This window comes from Petaurus breviceps, unplaced genomic scaffold (genome assembly GCF_028583685.1).
Source record: "Petaurus breviceps papuanus isolate PSGF00001 unplaced genomic scaffold, PetGlider_PUasm1.0 227, whole genome shotgun sequence".
In the NCBI taxonomy this organism is placed as follows: Eukaryota; Metazoa; Chordata; class Mammalia; order Diprotodontia; family Petauridae; genus Petaurus; species Petaurus breviceps.
Genome location: NW_027185896.1, coordinates 9,593,536 through 9,611,203, shown reverse-complemented (window position 1 = coordinate 9,611,203; position 17,668 = coordinate 9,593,536). Strand labels below are relative to the sequence as shown.

Here is a 17,668-nt window from a genome sequence, read left to right as displayed (position 1 = left end):
ATCCTTATGCCTTTGCCCTGCGTATCCCCCATGAGGCCCAGAGAAGTTAAATGATTTGTCCAGAAATATAGGTAGCAATAAACGTTTGTGGATTGTAAGAGTACTAGTATGATTACTGTAACAGGATTCTGCAAGTGGTAGAAATTAATCAGATCATGGAAGCAAGCAGAGGAATGAAAGTTAGGGACTCTCTCTTATGTGAAAAGAGAGAAGGCAAAAAAAACCAATTCCTTACATCTGAGGAATTGAAAGAGAGGCTGAAAAAGTCTTTATGTTGGTTTCAATTTCATGGAAACAGGAATCTACCAGGGTAAGGGTAGAGGAGAAAGGAGTTTTAGGCAGCAAGAACTTAGAGGTTATGTACTACTAATTTTTAGTGGGTAAGATTGGTTTGATTTCATGATCATTTCCTCCTCTCCTTTGACAGCTCTGGAGCAAGAGCAAAGAAGCTATAGAGTGGAAGCAATCCTGGAATTAAGGGTTCATAGCTCCAGAATCAGAGAATGTTAAAGACCTTGAGGATAAAGCTGAGTATGAAGTTAAATAAAACCAGGGTGGGAAAGTGAGTGAGAGAGAAGGAATTGGTAAGAAACCATAAGACTATAAGGGTGAAGATTAAAATTTACTGTGACAGTGGGAGAGACTTCTGGATAGCTAGTTGTATTTGGACAGTAGAGTTTAGAAATTCCAAATCTTGGAGGTGAAAGACTTTTTAAGTTCTGAAGTATGGTATGTTGATTTGTGACTAAGAGGGAGTGGAGAAGAAGGTCTTTGGAACCAAGGTAAGGAACAGAGAAGTAGATTTTAATAGAGAGTTTGTTGGCATGAGCATTGAAATCCCTGAGAATCGTGGCTGAGGGATGGTGTCAAGAGAAAGATAATGATCTAGATTCTGAGCTCATTGAAAAAAATTGTGAAAAACCTGGAGGTCAGTAGATGATAGCAACAAGTATGGAGGATCAGTGTAAAGAATGGTTGCTTTTTTTTCTCATTATGATCTCAAACATCAAAAAGCGAACATTTCAGTATCCATAGAACAGAGGGTTCTATGTGAAACTGAATTTGTTTTTTTTAAGTGCATACTAAATTTAGCATGATAGTGACAAAAGTATGCCACTTGTGTGTCTCCTTTTGAACTCCCCTCTGCTCTTTTCTGTGTTTTCTGGTTTCTTTGATGCTTTTTCATCACTATTTACCAATTTCCCCTTGTTGCAGCAAGCACCCCAAGCGCGTCCTCAGGGTTTGCAGCTACCACAGGTTCTTGGATCTGCTTTGTTAAAGGAAAGCAACTCAAAATGGGTTAACAAGCTTACTTTAATCAGTCAGACATATATCGTTTACCTCGTTCAGGGGAAAAAGGTCAGCACCCCAAACTTCAGAATATACAGACAGTATTATCAAGACAGAAACAGATCAAGTACACAGCTTTCCAAACTGTGCAACCATTACATCCATACCAAACAACATCTGGGTTTCAAAGCCGGGGGACTCTCAACAATGGCTTCCCAGAATTCAGATCAAATCACAGAACACTTCTCAAAGTGAGTCCCAAAACAAAGCTACACATCAGGGCTTATATAGCCTTCTCCTGGCTCAGAGAATGTAACAACCTTATTGACTCACTGGCCAATCAAGAAGTATCTACTGAAAAACAAGCCTCCCACCCCAGGCTTCAGGTGCACTTTAGCCTAGGGGCAGGGAAGATCTTTAAAATTTACATTCTTATTACACCCCTCACCAAAATAGAAACTTTTCCCTTGTCACAAATATTCTCAAGAGAAACAAATCATCCCAGCATTATTTCTCAATAACCTTCTAGCAAGAAGTTTATGTACCACAAGACCCTGGGTCACCTGGAGCAGAGAGCAAGGGGAAGAAACATAACAGTCAAGGAAAACCAAATGAAAAGAAAGATGCCTCCAAAAAGGATAGCAGGGAGAAAAAAGACAAAGCTCGAAGCACACCCATGAAGGTAAGAAAGAACTCTTTGCATTCCAGTGACTGGATAGTTCACTACCTGACTCCTTTTCCATATTTTCCATTTTGAAAAATGCAGATTATTTCACTGGCCTGTTTTGTTGGGGGTAGAGATATGAACAGGACTTGAAATAGTAGCTAAATTCTGTTTACCAGGTAATAACCCAGGTCATATCTTTTCAGCTTTTATAATCTGCTTTGTTTCACAGGGTAAATTTTGCTCAAGGTGACAACTTCATTCTAGGTTTCATACTGTTCATTTGATTTCAGGAGGTCTCCAGTGAAGGGAAGGCCCCGGCAGAAGATGTCTTTAAGAAACCACTACCCCCCACAGTGAAGAAGGAAGAGAGCCCACCACCAGTAAGACTTCTTTAGAGGATTCAAGGGGGATGGAGCCAGCCCTGTATCTGTTTAAGGGAGAGCAGTTATGCTTGTTATAAGGGTTTTGTTCTTTCTTTTTTTTCCATCAGGGGAGAGGGAGGAGAAAAAATTGAAAAATGAACTGAAAAAAAAAATAAAGAGAGGGAAATTTGTTAGCTATAATAGTCCTGTAACTTTTGACCTGTAGTGTCACTTTCTTGGCTCACTTTTACTTGACAGAGATCAATAAGCAAGGAGTAGCATAAAGCATGGGTGTTGGAGTGTCCTAGCACAGTGAGGAGGGGCAGAAATGGCCTCATTTTGTCTAGAATTTAGCTTTATTGCTAAATTACTTTTCATTTCACTTCCAAATGTTAGTCTTGCAAACTTCACATTTCTCAGTGTTCCTGAAGAGGAAGACAATAGATGAATGAAAATAAACTGAAAAAATAACCTTGATAAACAAAGGTTTGTTTGAAACAGTCTTCCTGTCTTTGCAGCCCAAGGTGGTAAATCCTTTGATTGGCCTTTTGGGTGAGTATGGAGGAGATAGTGACTATGAAGAAGAGGAAGAAGAAGAGAAGCCTCCCCCTCCCCAAACTCGCCCAGCACAGCCACCCCAGCGGGAAGAATTGTCCAAGAAGGAAAATGAAGAAGACAAGCTCACGGACTGGAACAAGCTGGCCTGTCTGCTCTGCAGAAGGCAGTTTCCCAATAAGGAAGTGCTGCTCAAGCACCAGCAGCTCTCTGATCTTCACAAGGTAGGTGGGTGGGTGGCTCCCCCCACCCCCACCCTTACCCTGCTTTGGGGATCAGAAGGTTGTCGAGCAGGACAGTGAAAAGCTGCACATGATCTGAGGCCCCGTATATGGTCACCCAGACTGCAGGAGGTACAGTGCTGGGCCTGGGAGCAGCAGGATGTTGGCCAGCTTTGGTCCTGGGCAAGTACTTCACTATCTGTGTGCTCCTGGGCATGTCACCTAATAATCTTCATCTGTAAAATGGGGCTGATGATAGTAAAAGCTATTGGTATGGGTTGTAAGGATTGAATGAGATAACAGATGAAGTGCTTCACAAAATTAAAGAGCTATTTAAATGTTAGTTGTGATGATGATGTCAGAGTGACCTGGTTTTTTCATCTGTGGCTTTCTTCCAATATTCCTCTCACAGTTTATAATTGTTATGTCATGTCCAACTCTTTGTGACCCCATTTGGGTTTTCTTGACAGAGATACTGGAGTGTTTTGCCATTTCCTTCTTCAGTTCATACTGAGGCGAACAGGGTTCAGTGACTTGCCCAGGGTCACATAGCTAGTAAGTGTCTGAGGCCTGATTTGAACTTGGGGAGATGAGTCTTCCAAACTCCAGGCCCAACTCTATCTGCTTTGCCCCTGGCAGCCTCCATAACAGTTAAACCTGTTAACAATCAAACTAATTTTAATGAAATCAAAATTCTCCTCCTTACACATGGGTTCCTGAGAGAAATGTCTTGTCCTTTCTGTGTAGTTAAAGCAATAGAATCAAATTAAGTGGCAGTGGTTATCAGACTGGTGTCGAAATTCTAGGATATAGGTTCCAAAGGTCAGTCATATTCTCAGCATTATATAGTATTACTAAAGTTTTGAGACTTGGGTTCTAGTCCTAGTTTAATGAATGCTTGTATGAAGGAAGTAAGAAAGGAAGGGAGGATTTACGAAGTGCTTACTATGTTCCAGGAATTGTGCTGAGTGCTGGGGGGGATCTCCAATACAGTTATAAAAGAGTTCTAGTGTCTGCCCTAAAGGTCCTTGCATTCTAATAGGAGCTGACTGGGAGACATAGGGGTGATGAATAGAGCCACAGGGCATGATCTGGGCTCTTACCTATCAGGACAGCCCAGCCTCTGGGGCAAAAGTTCCAAAGCTGAGTGACATAATTCTGTAGGGCACTGTCTCTGGAGGTCTGGTTCATAGGGTGTGATAGCATCAGCGTGTAACAGCAGGACCATGACTAGAGTGAAGTATTGTCAGGGGGTTGAGACTGGCTTAATATAGTGGGGAAGATTTAGTTCTGCCACTTATTATTAGCCTTGTAACCATAGGCAAGTCAGGTAATGTTAATTTTCCTTCCCTTTGAAAGGAAGAGTTGGACTAATGAGTTGACTAAAAATTTATTAAGCACCTGCTGTGTGCCAGGCACTGTGCTAAACTCTGGGTTACAAAGAAAGGCAAAAGACAGTTTCTGCCCTCATGGTGCTTACAGGCTGATAAGGTAACTGAGGATCACAGAGCTATTGTCTGGGTCAGAATTCAGGTCTTCCTGACTCCCAAGTTCAGGACTCCATTCACTGTACTACCAAGCAGCCTAAGAAATCTGAATCTGACCCCAAACATAGCATACTTTCCACTGCACCAGCAGCTGCAGTCCTGGAGCAAAGCCACTCCCCACCAGGAGAGTGATGTGCCCTCACTCTGAAATGCATAATTGTGGCAGCTTTGATGCTGGAGTGGAGCCTGGCTTCCAGACAACGGCATGTGCATGGGGTGGAGGGGGCAAGTCTGCATGCTGGACTAGTTAATTCTGAACTCCCAGCTCTACCAGAGAGATTCTTGGTCAAGTGTCTCCCTTCATCTTGTCACCTAATAATTTGGCATAGACAAGGGGAAATTGAGGCCCAGTCTTAACTTTAAGCCATACACTGAGTGAGTGACATAAACCAGTCTAGTTCAGATCATCTGTTCCTGAGAACAGCAAGAACTGTTAGGTTTTCAGACTTCTCTGAATTCTTTAGAGGGGCCATAAAGAGGGATAGCAAATATTAATTGGTAGCAGCCTAAGGGCTTTTATTAGGAGTGGCTTTCTAATAGAAACTCACAGAAATGTCTTTTTACTCAAAATCCCCCTTATTTTCACAGCAAAACCTGGAGATCCACAGAAAAATAAAGCAGTCTGAGCAGGAGCTGGCATATCTGGAGAGGAGAGAGCGGGAAGTATGTTTATGGGGCTTTCTTATTCATCTTTTCTTTGCTGTTACTAATTTTCACCCTTTCCCAGGGCAAAATTAAGAGTTCTTTTCCCTGTTTTTTTCTGCTTTTCTCAGTCTACCTGGAAAAGCAGAACATTTATGTCTTACATTTTGGTTTCTAACAGGGAAGATACAGAGAAAAAGGAAGTGACCGTAAAGAAAAGCTTCATTTTTCAGATTCCCCAGATAGGAAACGAATGAAATATTCCAGGGAAACTGACAGGTGAGTCAACATGCTTTCTCTTGGTTTGGGGCTCTTAAGGCCTGTTAAACAAGATTCTGGTCTACTTATGGTCCTTTAGTCAATCATATTGTGTCTTCATATGCAAGAGACACAAGATATGTCATATGAGGCAAAAAGAAGTATTTTTCTCCACCCTGAATGTAAAACATGTCACTAATCTTTATGTTTAATGACTATCACCCAAATAAAGTATTGATAAGAAAGGCTGATAAGAAAGTGTCTTAGGGTTCTGAAGCCAAGATGGCAGGAGAGTTACTGTAATAGTGTAGAGTGATCACTGAACTTGGTGTTTGAGAATTCAGATATTTTGCTAACCGTAGCCTTTGGCAAAACACTTAACTTTTCTAGTCCTAAGTTTCCTTCTTCATTTGTAAAATAAGTAGTTTGAATTAGCTGAACATCTCAGCCCCCCTCTGCCTATAAATCTTGTGATCTTCTGATGTGTTTATTCTACAGGTAGATAACCTGGATCAAAAGGCAGTACTTTTATCACTGTCACACAATGGGTCTTTTAACAAACTGAGAATTAAAGAATCCCAAGTATTAGGCCAGTATGAATGCTCCCTTTTTTGTTGACACACCTTTTTTGACTAAGGGTGCAGAGTTCTATGGAAATAATAAGTGATCATTATTTGTTCCTAGTAATAGCAAGAAATAGCTACCAAGATATTAAAATTTCAGTTTTATTTGGGACTTCAGTATTAATCTCAAAGCTGAATTTTCAAAAGATAAAAGGGCATGTGAGGGGTGGCTAGGTGGTGCAGTGAGTAAAGCACTGGCCCTGTAGTTGGGAGGACCCCAGTTCGGTTCTGCCTGAGACACTTAACACCCACACAAAAATACTAGCCATGTAACCTTGGGCAAGTTACTTAACCCCAATTGCCCTCCAAAATGCAAAAAAAAAGATAAAAGGGCATGTGAAAGAGAGGACCCTAGGAATTTTATATAAAATCAGTGAAACTGATGTGGAAGAGGATTTGTTGTGGGTTTTTTTCCCTCTTAATATGGGACTTTCTTCTGAAATGCTTCAGTCCTTACTACAGCATTCTTCAACCAAAGGCAAATGCTTAGATACAATTGGTTCTTTTGCAGTGATCGTAAATCTTCAAGTAAAGTAGGTATTGACAGCAACAGCAAAGGAGGCTGTGTACTGCAGTCCCCAGGTTGGAAGAAGGGAGCAGGTCTGGGATATGGTCAACCAGGCCAGGCCTCAGCAGAAGAGGTAAAATGATTATTATCTTGTGTTTATCTATAGCTCTCTTTAAAACCTCTGTGTTCTTCTGTGCTCAAATGGTCTTAACTCTGCTTCTTCTAACAATGCCTTGGACCAGTGGAAATAAGGCATGATTGTCCTTTTTGTTTTTAGGAATTTTCCAGAGTATTATCTGACATAGAAGGGAGAGATAGGGTCAAGGATGACATGGAAAAGCCATGGAAAAGGGTCCACTCAGTGATGAAGGGAAAGGAGTATGAACTAGATGCTTTTTTAAATGAAATGGTGGAGAAACACGAGGCATAAAGGGAAGGAAGGTGGGGATGAGAAATGGGAAGGAACCTCAAGAAGAATTCTGTGTAAGGACACTTCTTTAAATTTTTTTTTAACCTTGAAAGTAATAAAGCCACCAAATGTGCATTTCCATATACAAAGTAGAGCAGAGAAGATTGTACATGAAACTGCAAATTTCTATTTTCATCCAGCTTGCTTTTCCTTTTAATTATATAATAAATACATGTAACTTTCAGAGCTATACTTATACAGGACAGTTCTGAAAGCTATAATTCGGGAAGCACTACAGTAGCACAATATCATATTTCATCCACAAGCTGACACCGTCTTTCATTCAGTGGGTTAGCTGAAGGTTGTTTTGATGAGTTGGAGAATTTGGATTTTCTGTAGATAGTAAGAATTGTTCTACTGAAATTTTGACTCTTCCTTCTTTGTGTCTTTTTTGGGGGTATTTATTGGCATAACAAAACTCTACCTTTATCTCATTTCTTACTATGTTAAAACATCTTTGGACCCAGAATGGCCTGTACCCTCTAGAAAATTCTGTGGACAAATGCAGCCCTGAGACCAATTGTCTAATAGCCATTTTTTCCCTCTCCCTTTGTTTTTCAGACTGAAGGTTGGACAAGGGGGCCTGGTGTTGGATCACAAGGGAAACCTAGCAAGAGGCAGTCAAATGAGACGTACCGAGATGCTGTGAGGAGAGTCATGTTTGCTCGATATAAGGAACTTGAGTAAAGGATTGAGATGCATCCCACAGGGTGCAACCTTCTTTTGTCTGTCTGTCTGTCTCTCCTTTTGTTTTGTTACTGTTCTTGTTGCTAGAACTTTTTTTAAATAAAATTTTTTTCAATGTGGTGATGAATATGTAAATATTTTTTAATCTGCTGTGTCCTTACCATTCCTTCCTTCCCTCAAACTACATGATATTTTTTAGAATCAACATGAGCTCCTTTAGAATCAAGTCTTTTCTGAACTGGTTCATGCTTCAGAAAGGTTAGCCATACCTTTGGAATTAGTTGCTACAGTGACCCAGTGTCATGGAGAAGGGAGTCTACCATAGAAGAAATCTGTGCCCTGTACAAATCACTTAACTTCTCAGTGTCCCTAGGCACCCTTCCAAGAGGAAGATTAACAGACATGCATTAGTAGAGGGAGTTGACTCAATGGGGATTTATATACTTATGAAATCATGTGTTTGATTTAAAGGAACAGCAACTCTGCTTCAGATGTTTGCCATTAAATTTCACAGCTCTGTAAGGTGATTGTGATATTACCTTACTTTATTCCTACCTATGCCTGAGTAGTTCCTATTGTTTCTGAGGAACTGAACTGGTTTTGTCCAGTACTGATTAAGTTGTTATTTAATAGTTTTATAATTGCCCTTTAACCAGGTATGTCTGATACTGATGGGTAGATTCTCCACATGCAGTTGTTAATTTCTATAGTAGCCTAGACTTCTCTTCAGGATAAATAGTACCCTCTTAGCTCAGATTAGTAGCTATGTAGCATAGTGAACTACCACCATTAATAATAGAGAAATTGACCTTTGAAAGGGCCCATATAGTTAGCTTTATGATCTTAAAATTCTGACACTAACTTTGTTGGTGGAAGTAGGGTCTAAATGACTAGGGGTGAGGGGATTGCTGATTAAAGGTAACTATTCTTTCCATTTTAGAAAAAAAAAATAGAAATTGGAAAAGGGTAGCATATATCTCTAGCTATGGTTTCTAGTAAATTAATTAAAGGTAATGGCCCTGTACTTTGGACCTCCCTCCCCAAAGAGCCTAATACCCTTAATATATACTTGGTAAATTGAATAGAATTTAAATAATCACATCCTTAGTTAAGCCCATCATTGAAGAAAATATCACTTTAGAGTGTTGATAACTTCTTTCACAAATGGTGGCTTCTCTATTTAACTTTGAGAATTTGTCAGCATTTCCTTCCCAGCATTACCAGTGCCATTTGCAGTATATAAGTTATTGGTATCCAGGGAGGATTAGGAAAAATAGCCTCTACCTTTGACAGTGCTGACTTCTTTTTTCTTGAGAACAGGAGTTTTAGTTTTGCAAATGCCATCTCTACTATTTACTAACCTCTGTGATCTTGGCAAATTTCTTTTGCTTCAGGAACACGAAGCCGTGGTTTAGGTCGTCTTGCCTAGGTCACCCTTCCATCTCTAAATCCTATGAACATAAAATCTTTCAGCTATTATAATATTGTAAATAGAGCAGGCAAACTAAAGATCCAGTGCAAAGATTCATATCAAGAACTCAGGAAGTATTTGAATTAAATTTGGGAAGCACCACAGTACAAAGCACTAGTCTTGACCATTGGCTTGATTTATCATCTGTTAAGAAGTGTGGAAAGGATCGACTATCTTACTTGGCTCTATTAACACCTAGCCAGAGCCTTGTAGACAGTGGAGCCCTTAACAAAATTGAATGAAGTAAAGAATAAAACGTTGGAAATTATAGTTCTTTTCATACATATGCATATATATATACATATACATATACACATACACATACATATGCATTCAACAATTATTTAAGCACTGATGAAGTATCACATGCAATTTCTGGGAACTGTTAACTTCTAAACCTGTCCAAACCACAATGGGAACAGTTTTCAAGATGCCATTCCATCCAAGCAGGAATCTGTCTCCCAGAATTTGGAAATGACGAAGGGTAAAATTTCCACCACCTACAGAGTCTTGTAGGATATTCAAATCCAAGATGTTTTCTCTGCAGTGTGATGCCAACATTTCTTCATTTCCAGATGGAAATTATGCATGGTCCAGTTTTTTGTGAACTGCAACTTTCTCTTCTCCCTCACCTCTTGATCATTCTCCGAAGGGGCTGTAGGAAGTAAAGTAAAGAACTAAGTTTTATCATTTTGGGGTATTACCTGCAGACTAGGACTAAATATTCATGAAAAGTGTAACAATGCCAAAGGCAGAGGTTTTGACGCCAACTGCAGCAGCAGCATCGAACAATGGATTTGAGAGTGAGGCCACCAGTGTTTCCCTCTCTGTCTTGTGGGCACTGCCTGTGTGACCTTGAATCTTAATTCAAGGTCTCTTGTGGGGTGTAATCCATTAGTGATAACAGCACTGGATTTGGAGTCAGATCTGGAGAAAAGGCACTAAGATTGTGGAAGACTAGGAAAAGCCTCTTGCAGAAGGTGAGACTTGAGTTGGACCCTGAAGGGAGGCTAGGAGAAAGAGAAGCCAAGTGGAGCCCCTAAGACCAAGTGTATGGTCAGAAGACTTGAGGTCTCCCTACTTCACAGAGTTATAAATATCAGATAATAAGGGATGTACTAAAGCTCTGTACTTGGCTCCACCGAAGAAGGGAATAAAACCTAGCTGGGTTGAGAAGAGAGCTCTCAAGAATAAGTCAAGTAAGGCACGTTTAGTAGATCTGGAGCCTTTGGACCTGGGTTCAACTCTGCTTGTTACCCGTATGACTCTTAGGAAAGGTATCCCCAATATAACATATCCCCAAAGTGGGAGTCCAGCCAACCAAGACCTCCAACTCATTCAGCCCCTCTTGGCTTTGTATTAGACTTTCACTAATGTCCCTCTGCTCTAGGGATGACCCTATTATGAGAAGATTTTTAAGTTCCTGGCTGACTGTCCGTGGTCTAAAATACGAGTAAATGGGATAGTTCTACAAAGAAAGGAAAGTGCGTAGGCTATTAACAAGGAAAAAGTCCTTGTAGGCGAAACTACACTTCCCAGCAACCACCGCGCAGTGTTATAGGGCGGGAGAGAGCGCGTAGCGCATGCGCTTCCAGTGGAAGCTTCCAGCAGGCGGCGGCCAGTCGAGCGGGGCGAGGGGCAGTGTGGGTAGGAGACGGCGGTCGGCTGAGTCGCCATTTTGTTCAGGTCCCGGACCATCGCTGGAGCCTCTGGGACGCCGAGCCGCGAGGGCTGCCTCGCCAAGCACGGTTAGGGGTGAGTGGGCCTGCTTGTCCGTGCTCTCCCCAGGAACTCTGTCGTTGATCCCAAACGCCTCTCGGTGAGCTCTCTTGCCCCGCGTCAGCCATCTCTCCGGTACTCATCTGTCAGCTCCGGGAAGCGGCGGGGGCAGGGCGCCGGGCCGCGCAGAGCGACCCTTGGGCCTCCTCAGGCGCCTATGAGGCCGTCCGGGCCGAGCTTCCTCCTCCGTTCCTGCCGTGTCGGCTTACCGCCTGCCCCTCGGGCCCCGGCCCGGCGTTCACCCCTGCGGTCGCCTCTGGTCTCGGTCCCAATCTTGGCTGTCCTTTGCCTGGGCCTCCGGCGTCCGGGCCGCCTCTCCTCGGGCTGCAGGCGGCGAGGCAGCGGCAGGCCGCCCAGAACTTTGGGGCCGCATCCTCGGGCCGCCTGCGTCCTCTCCTTCGGACGTGGGCCCGGCCGCCATTAGTCCGGCCGAGCTGGGTCGCCCCGACCCGAGGAGCTGGCGCCTTCGGCCCTGATCGCCCTAGAGGCCCCCGGGAGGAGGGGGGGCCCCAGCCCGAAGCCGGCCCCGGCTGTTACCAGACCGCCCATCCGGGGCCTGCGTGGGGCCGCGGGCGCTGGCCTGGCTCGGCCCTCCAGGACCGGGCTTGTGGTCCGGGGCGCCAATTGTGATGGGACGCCGGTTCTGCGCCAGCGCTTCGAGAATTCGCAGCTACGCAGACTGCGGCTTTCCCCTCCGGGTTGCCCGTTCAGCGCGAGCCCTGCATTAGTTAGGGGGCGCTGAGCCCCCTGAAAGGTTTGTCCGGAGAATTAGGGTGCGTCCCATGTGTGCTCGTTCTCTGAGACTGTGGATCAGAGTGGCTTTGAAGCAGTCTGTAACCATTCTTAGTTTTCTAAAAGTAAAGGCCTTTGTAGACTTGGATCCTTTATCAGTTCTTCTTACTGGATTCTGTAAGGTTTAGTCAGTGCCTGAAAATCTCGATTTTCATACATTTTTTTATTGATAGACGTAACTCGAAAAAAGTTTCGGGCCTGGTTTCAAAAATAGAACGAGGTTACTGGTGCATTTCTACCTTATCTCAAATAATGAAACAGGCAAGATGGGGCAGGTATTTTTCTATTTGAATCCTAAAATTGAGTTTTATGGTGGGTAAGCACATAATTCTAACTAATTGCAAAGTCCTCTATGTGCAACATGAATTTGCATTAATCTCTTTCTCTTGCCTTCTTGAACAGACATTTGACGTTCGGAGCTGTGTGCTAGCACTTTTTAACAGGACTATGGGTTCAGACAAACGGTATGTTGAAAGTAATTTTTTAACCTGGATTGAGCTGAGTGTTTTAGTTCTTAAGCTGTGGGATTGTTTTAAAATGAATAAATTGTTGGGGCGGCCAGGTAGCACAGCGAGTGAGAGAGAGCACCGGCCCCAGTGTCCAGATGATCTGGGGATGGAATCCTGGCTCAGACACTTGGCACCCACCGAGAAACACCTGGCTGTGTAACCTTGAGCAAGTTACTAGAAAAATTAATTGTTAATGAGCCCTTTTAAAAGATCTCTTTTAGTTGTAATTTTTTTTTTTTGCAAATCTATCACCATTGTTTCTACTTTTTATTGGTCTGTCCTTATTTTACTCAATCCCTGTTCTTCCTTTGATGGGTAAATTAACTGAGATAAAGATGAGGAGAGAATATTTGGTTAACTGTTTCTGTTACTAAATCATTGGCTCCTAACTTGTTTTGATTTCTCACAAGGAGTCTCAAGATGTTATAATCAGAATTACTTTTAATTCACTTTTATTTTTCAAATCAATATGCCATCAAAGAATTCTTTGGAGAAAGTATAAAATAACAATGTTATGTTACAACTTCCAAAAAAATTTGGGGTCCTTGTATCAAGCGGTTCGGTTGTATTACAGTATTAGAGACACATTGCTCAATTTTCCCTACTAAAATCTAAGCTATTGGATGGCAGGGACTGTTGCCTTTTTAGTCTCCATATCCCCCATATCCAGTCTTAGTGACAGGTACAAACCAGGAGGCAGTGAAGTGTTAAGTTTGAATGAGTATGGTACCTGGAGTTGCAGGAACTGAGCTCAAATCTTAATTCTGTTACTTTGCAAAAATTTACCTTCTTGGACATCATTTTCCTCCTCTGAAAATTGGGGGAATTAGAATAGATAATTGCTAAGGTCTTTTCTAGCTTTAAATCCTATGAACAAGACAACCCATAGGAAAACACAGGGTGAAAATGAGAAGGAAGAGGGTTTTTTAATGAGATATCCTCACTGCTAATGGAAGATTAGCTATGTACTAGACCATATGAGAAAATGGAAGAAGGACATAAAAATCTATAAGAAAAGAATGTAGGACCGTTAGGCATATAATTAGGCTGATAATTTGCTTGGTTGCTTCTAGTACATATGTTATTATCTCCATCCCACTTTATTTTCCATTTCATCTTTCTGATTACTGCCAGGGTTATTCAGAACTCTCCTTTTTAATGTAGGGGGGGCTCATCACAGACTTGTCAAATTGGTGGCCTGAAAAAGGAACCAGGAACTATGAATACCATTATTTCATTCTATTCTAGAGCAAGAGTTCTTAAACTTTTGTGTCATGGGCCCCTTCTCTCAATGTTTTCAAATATTTGAAGGAAATGTTAAATTTCAGTTAGAGGTTAGTGAAAATAAAGATGTAATTTTTTTCTTTTCCTTTTTCATGGACCCCTAAAATTCATCCATAGACAAACCCCTATTTTAGAGATAGCATTTTATGTTTTTTAAGTGAAAGTATCCTCTTTTATCACTTGCTTCTCCACCTCATATTCCCTAGCCCAGTCAACCCCTATAATCCCTTCTCTTTTTACACTTGACCAGGAAGCATGAGGTAAAGTTGGCAAGCATCACAGTCTTAATGGGATGTCTTAATCATATGTCTTACCCTTTAACAAATGTATTTGCTATTAGCATCACGCCATTAAGTTGATGAAATTGCTATATCCTCTCATTCCCTTAGTTTTATCCTTGTCCTCAAATTTTTCCTTTTGCTTTTCAAAAAACAATTAATTGCTATACAATATGGAAACTAATTTCTGAAAACAGTAATAATAACTGACATTTAATAAGACTTACCAAAAAATACTTTACACACATTATTAGTTCATCTCTTCCTGTAAGGTAGTATGCTACAGGGAAAAGAACACTGAATTTGGAAGTAGAAAATCTTGATTCAGATACTAGTTCTGTGAGCAAGTCACTTCACTACTGTGGGCCTCAGTTTCCTCATCTGTAAAATGAGGGGTTTGGACTGGTTGATTTCTAAACTCACATCTGATCTAAATCTATCATTCTTTGAGTAGCATATTCCCATTTTACAGATTAGGAAACAAAACAAGTTAAATTATTTGTCCATAGTCACATAGCTAGTAAATGATAGAATTCAAACCCAAGTCTCTCTTGATACCAAGTCCAGAACTTTTGCTACTGTACCACAACGAGATCTAGAATTAAGATAAGCATTTTTTTCTCCAGAAATGTATATATGAAGCTCTGTTGTAGACTACAAATGTAGACCAGTTGCTATACTATATAAAATGATAACTTTCTGTTACTGGCTAACTTACTGCTTATACAGCTGACTCGACAAAATAGAGTTAATCACTTGACTAAATTGAAAAACAATTATTTTGATTATTTAAGTGCATGCATGACCTGTGGTCCTTGTCCGAATGACCATGTCACTCTGTAAGACTATCCATCACAAATTAGGTGAAAACCTTTCAAAATTAAATGAAGTTGAAATTATTCCTTCTTTCTTCTCTTTACTCTTTCATCTTGATCTGTGGTTAGTAGAAGGAAGGTAGAATTGAATTAAAATGGATATTAAAAAACTTCCACGCTTTGGTTGGTGAAAAACTAAAAAGCCAACACAAAAGAATATTATAGGAACAATTAGGGGAAAGGAACAATCGTTTATTAAGCGCACACACACATATATAGGGCACTCAGCTAAATGCTTTACTGATATCTTATTTGATCCTCAAAACAACCTTGTATTCCAATTTTACAGTTTAGAAAACTGAGGCAGACAGCAGTTAAGTGACCCCAGTCACACATCTAGTAAGTGTCTGAGGGTAGTTTGGGTTCAGGTTTTCTTTATTCCAGGCCAAGCGGCTTTATCCACTGTGCTACCTAGCTATTAAATCCATTGGTATAAAGTTGAAGCTGCTGAGCCCTGGAGCTTGACTAAAAGTATTTCACGTTCTAGCATTTCTACTGCTACTTTATAGCAGAGGTTGAGCTAGGTTGCATTTAACCATTTCAAATTCATCATAAATTGGTCATTTATATTCAGAAAGTGATTAATGATTATTTTAGATCCTTTCCTAAATAGCTCTTTAATATCACTGACTTGTGTCAAACAATGGGCTATCCCCCATGCCTGGAATGCTCAGTCTCCCCTTTTCTACCTTTTAGCCTCCCTGGCTTCCTTCAAGTCCCAGCTAAAATCCTACCTTCTATAGAAAATCTTTCCCAGTCCCCCTTAATTCTAGTGTCTTACATTTATTGATTATTTCCAGTTTATCTTTTTCATAGCTTCTTGAGAGCACGGACTGCTTTTTTTCCCTTTTTTTTTTTTTGTATCCCCATCACTTAGCACAGTTTCTGACACACAGTGAATGCTTAAAAAATGTTTATTGACTGCCTGATTTGACATTAGTAACCTTAGTAATAACTGTTACCAGCATACTTAGTCTTTATTCTTTAGAATAGAGAATCAAGTAACTGAGTGATGTTCGGGAGGATAAAAGTGATTCTTTGGTGCCATGAATGACCCTGTAAGATGGACTTCTAGTATGGCTTAGAAATGTTGCGTGTGTGGTTGGGGGTCAGATTGGGTTTTTTTTTTTGTAAACCAAATCCTCTCGAACCAGTAGGGCAGAGTTCCTAGACATGTTTGTATTGGGGGAAGGCTATTCCTGACTTTATCACAGGTGGATACTTCATACATGGGCCAGCTTTTCATGCCCCACCAACACTTGGCCCAGAAAGTTCATTTTGCTAGACTTAAAGAAATGGAGTTCAAATGTCTGTTGGTTATCTTTGCATTTTGGAGAGGAGCTATTTCCCCAAGTGGTTATCTTTGGAAACTTGAAAAAATTGAAACTTGTGATTAAAATCAAGCATTACATTGTACCATAAACTGAGCTTAATATTCTCTGTAGGGAAGACATGTAATTATATTTAAATGAAAATTCTTTATCTTGCAGAGTCAGTAGAACAGAGCGTAGTGGAAGATATGGTTCCATTATAGATCGGGATGATCGAGATGAACGTGAATCCAGAAGTAGACGAAGGGATTCAGACTATAAAAGATCTAGTGATGATCGCAGGAATGACAGATATGATGACTATAGAGATTATGACAGTCCAGAGGTATGTAAATGGTCCCTGGTTTATAAAATTGTCTTACCATAACAGGATTCATATAGTGATTCATGTTATCTTATTTGATCTCACAACAGTCCTATGAGATAGGTGCTATTTCCTATTTTACACATAAGGAAACAGGTTGAGAGATTTGAGTGACTTGCCCAAGGTTGCACAATTTGTATGGCCTCAGAGACAGGATTCAAGCTCTGGTCTTCCTGACTCCAAATCTAACACGCTATTGAGTGTACCATCTAGCCACCCTAAATTTACTGTGTGTGAAAATACTTGCTTAATTTTTGTAAGCTGAGATGACTAAATGGAGAAATATATGAAACGTTTCTTTTAGGTGCTCCATAGAGCATTTATGTGCTGTTTAGGTGGCTATTGAGTTATTAAATATGAAAATTATTTAACTTCAGTTGCTGTAGCCCTTTGTTGAACTTCAATTACTTTTGAATTTTATATTCAGTTTCTGTATTCTTAAGCATATTTAAGTTTATTTTAATCTGTAAAGATAATTTATTGAATCCTGTGCAACATTGTATAGGAAGTGTAGAAAATTCCTTTTTAAAAATGTGTTTAAATAAATAAGCTTTTAATGAGATAGATTTCATTTCTCTGTGAGATCCCATTTCAACAGTGTGCTGTGTTCTTTTGTACTGCTTTTTTTCTTGAGAGAGAATAACTAATGTCTGTTGGTGGTTGGCTAGGTACGCACTGATGCAGAATGTGGAACCCAGGATGCCCACATTTTCCTGAAACCTTTTCATAAGAATAGTTTATAGTCTTCAGTGTCTCCTAATTACTGTTATTAGTGATGGGAAATTGTGACCATATCCTCCCCCTCCACTTCACCACCCAACATGTGCGCCCCTTTAGCTCCATCCCAAAATGAAGTTTGCATTGCATTTTTGTTTATTGTCCATCAGAGGGAACGCGAGAGAAGGAATAGTGACAGATCAGAAGATGGTTACCATTCTGATGGTGACTACGGAGAGCATGACTACAGGAATGATATTAATGATGAGTGGGAGAGTAAGACGATCATGTTGCGCGGACTTCCCATTACTGTTACTGAGAATGATGTAAGTATCAGAAAGAAATGCCAATTTAGTGAGAATGTGAGTAAGAAAACGCAGATTTGAAATTTGAACATTATCTTTTTTAAAAACCTGTTTACTCAAGCACTGGATTTTTC

The 17,668-nt window shown here is 40.7% G+C and overlaps 2 protein-coding genes across 6 annotated transcripts in view; both read left to right on the top strand.

Moving 5' to 3' along the window:
- Positions 1 to 7,952, top strand: part of RBM6 (RNA binding motif protein 6) — a 104,903-nt gene extending 96,951 nt beyond the window's left edge. For all 4 annotated transcript variants that reach the window (XM_069095682.1, XM_069095681.1, XM_069095683.1 and 1 more), the window contains 7 exons: positions 1,820 to 1,972; positions 2,248 to 2,337; positions 2,838 to 3,098; positions 5,231 to 5,305; positions 5,466 to 5,563; positions 6,677 to 6,806; positions 7,704 to 7,952. In XM_069095682.1, coding sequence (XP_068951783.1) covers positions 1,820 to 1,972; positions 2,248 to 2,337; positions 2,838 to 3,098; positions 5,231 to 5,305; positions 5,466 to 5,563; positions 6,677 to 6,806; positions 7,704 to 7,829 — 933 coding nt within the window. In that variant the 3' untranslated portion in view covers positions 7,830 to 7,952. The remainder of the gene's footprint in view (positions 1 to 1,819; positions 1,973 to 2,247; positions 2,338 to 2,837; positions 3,099 to 5,230; positions 5,306 to 5,465; positions 5,564 to 6,676; positions 6,807 to 7,703) is intronic.
- A 2,793-nt stretch (positions 7,953 to 10,745) lies between these two features.
- The window catches only part of RBM5 (RNA binding motif protein 5), a 27,731-nt gene continuing 20,808 nt past the window's right edge, over positions 10,746 to 17,668 (top strand). The window contains exons 1-4 of one of the 2 annotated variants that reach the window (XM_069095679.1): positions 10,746 to 11,055; positions 12,274 to 12,335; positions 16,308 to 16,473; positions 17,400 to 17,555. In XM_069095679.1, the coding sequence (XP_068951780.1) occupies positions 12,319 to 12,335; positions 16,308 to 16,473; positions 17,400 to 17,555 (339 nt within the window). In that variant the 5' untranslated portion in view covers positions 10,746 to 11,055; positions 12,274 to 12,318. Of the gene's footprint in view, positions 11,120 to 12,273; positions 12,336 to 16,307; positions 16,474 to 17,399; positions 17,556 to 17,668 lie in introns of both variants that reach the window. The other variant, XM_069095680.1, reaches the window with a different exon arrangement.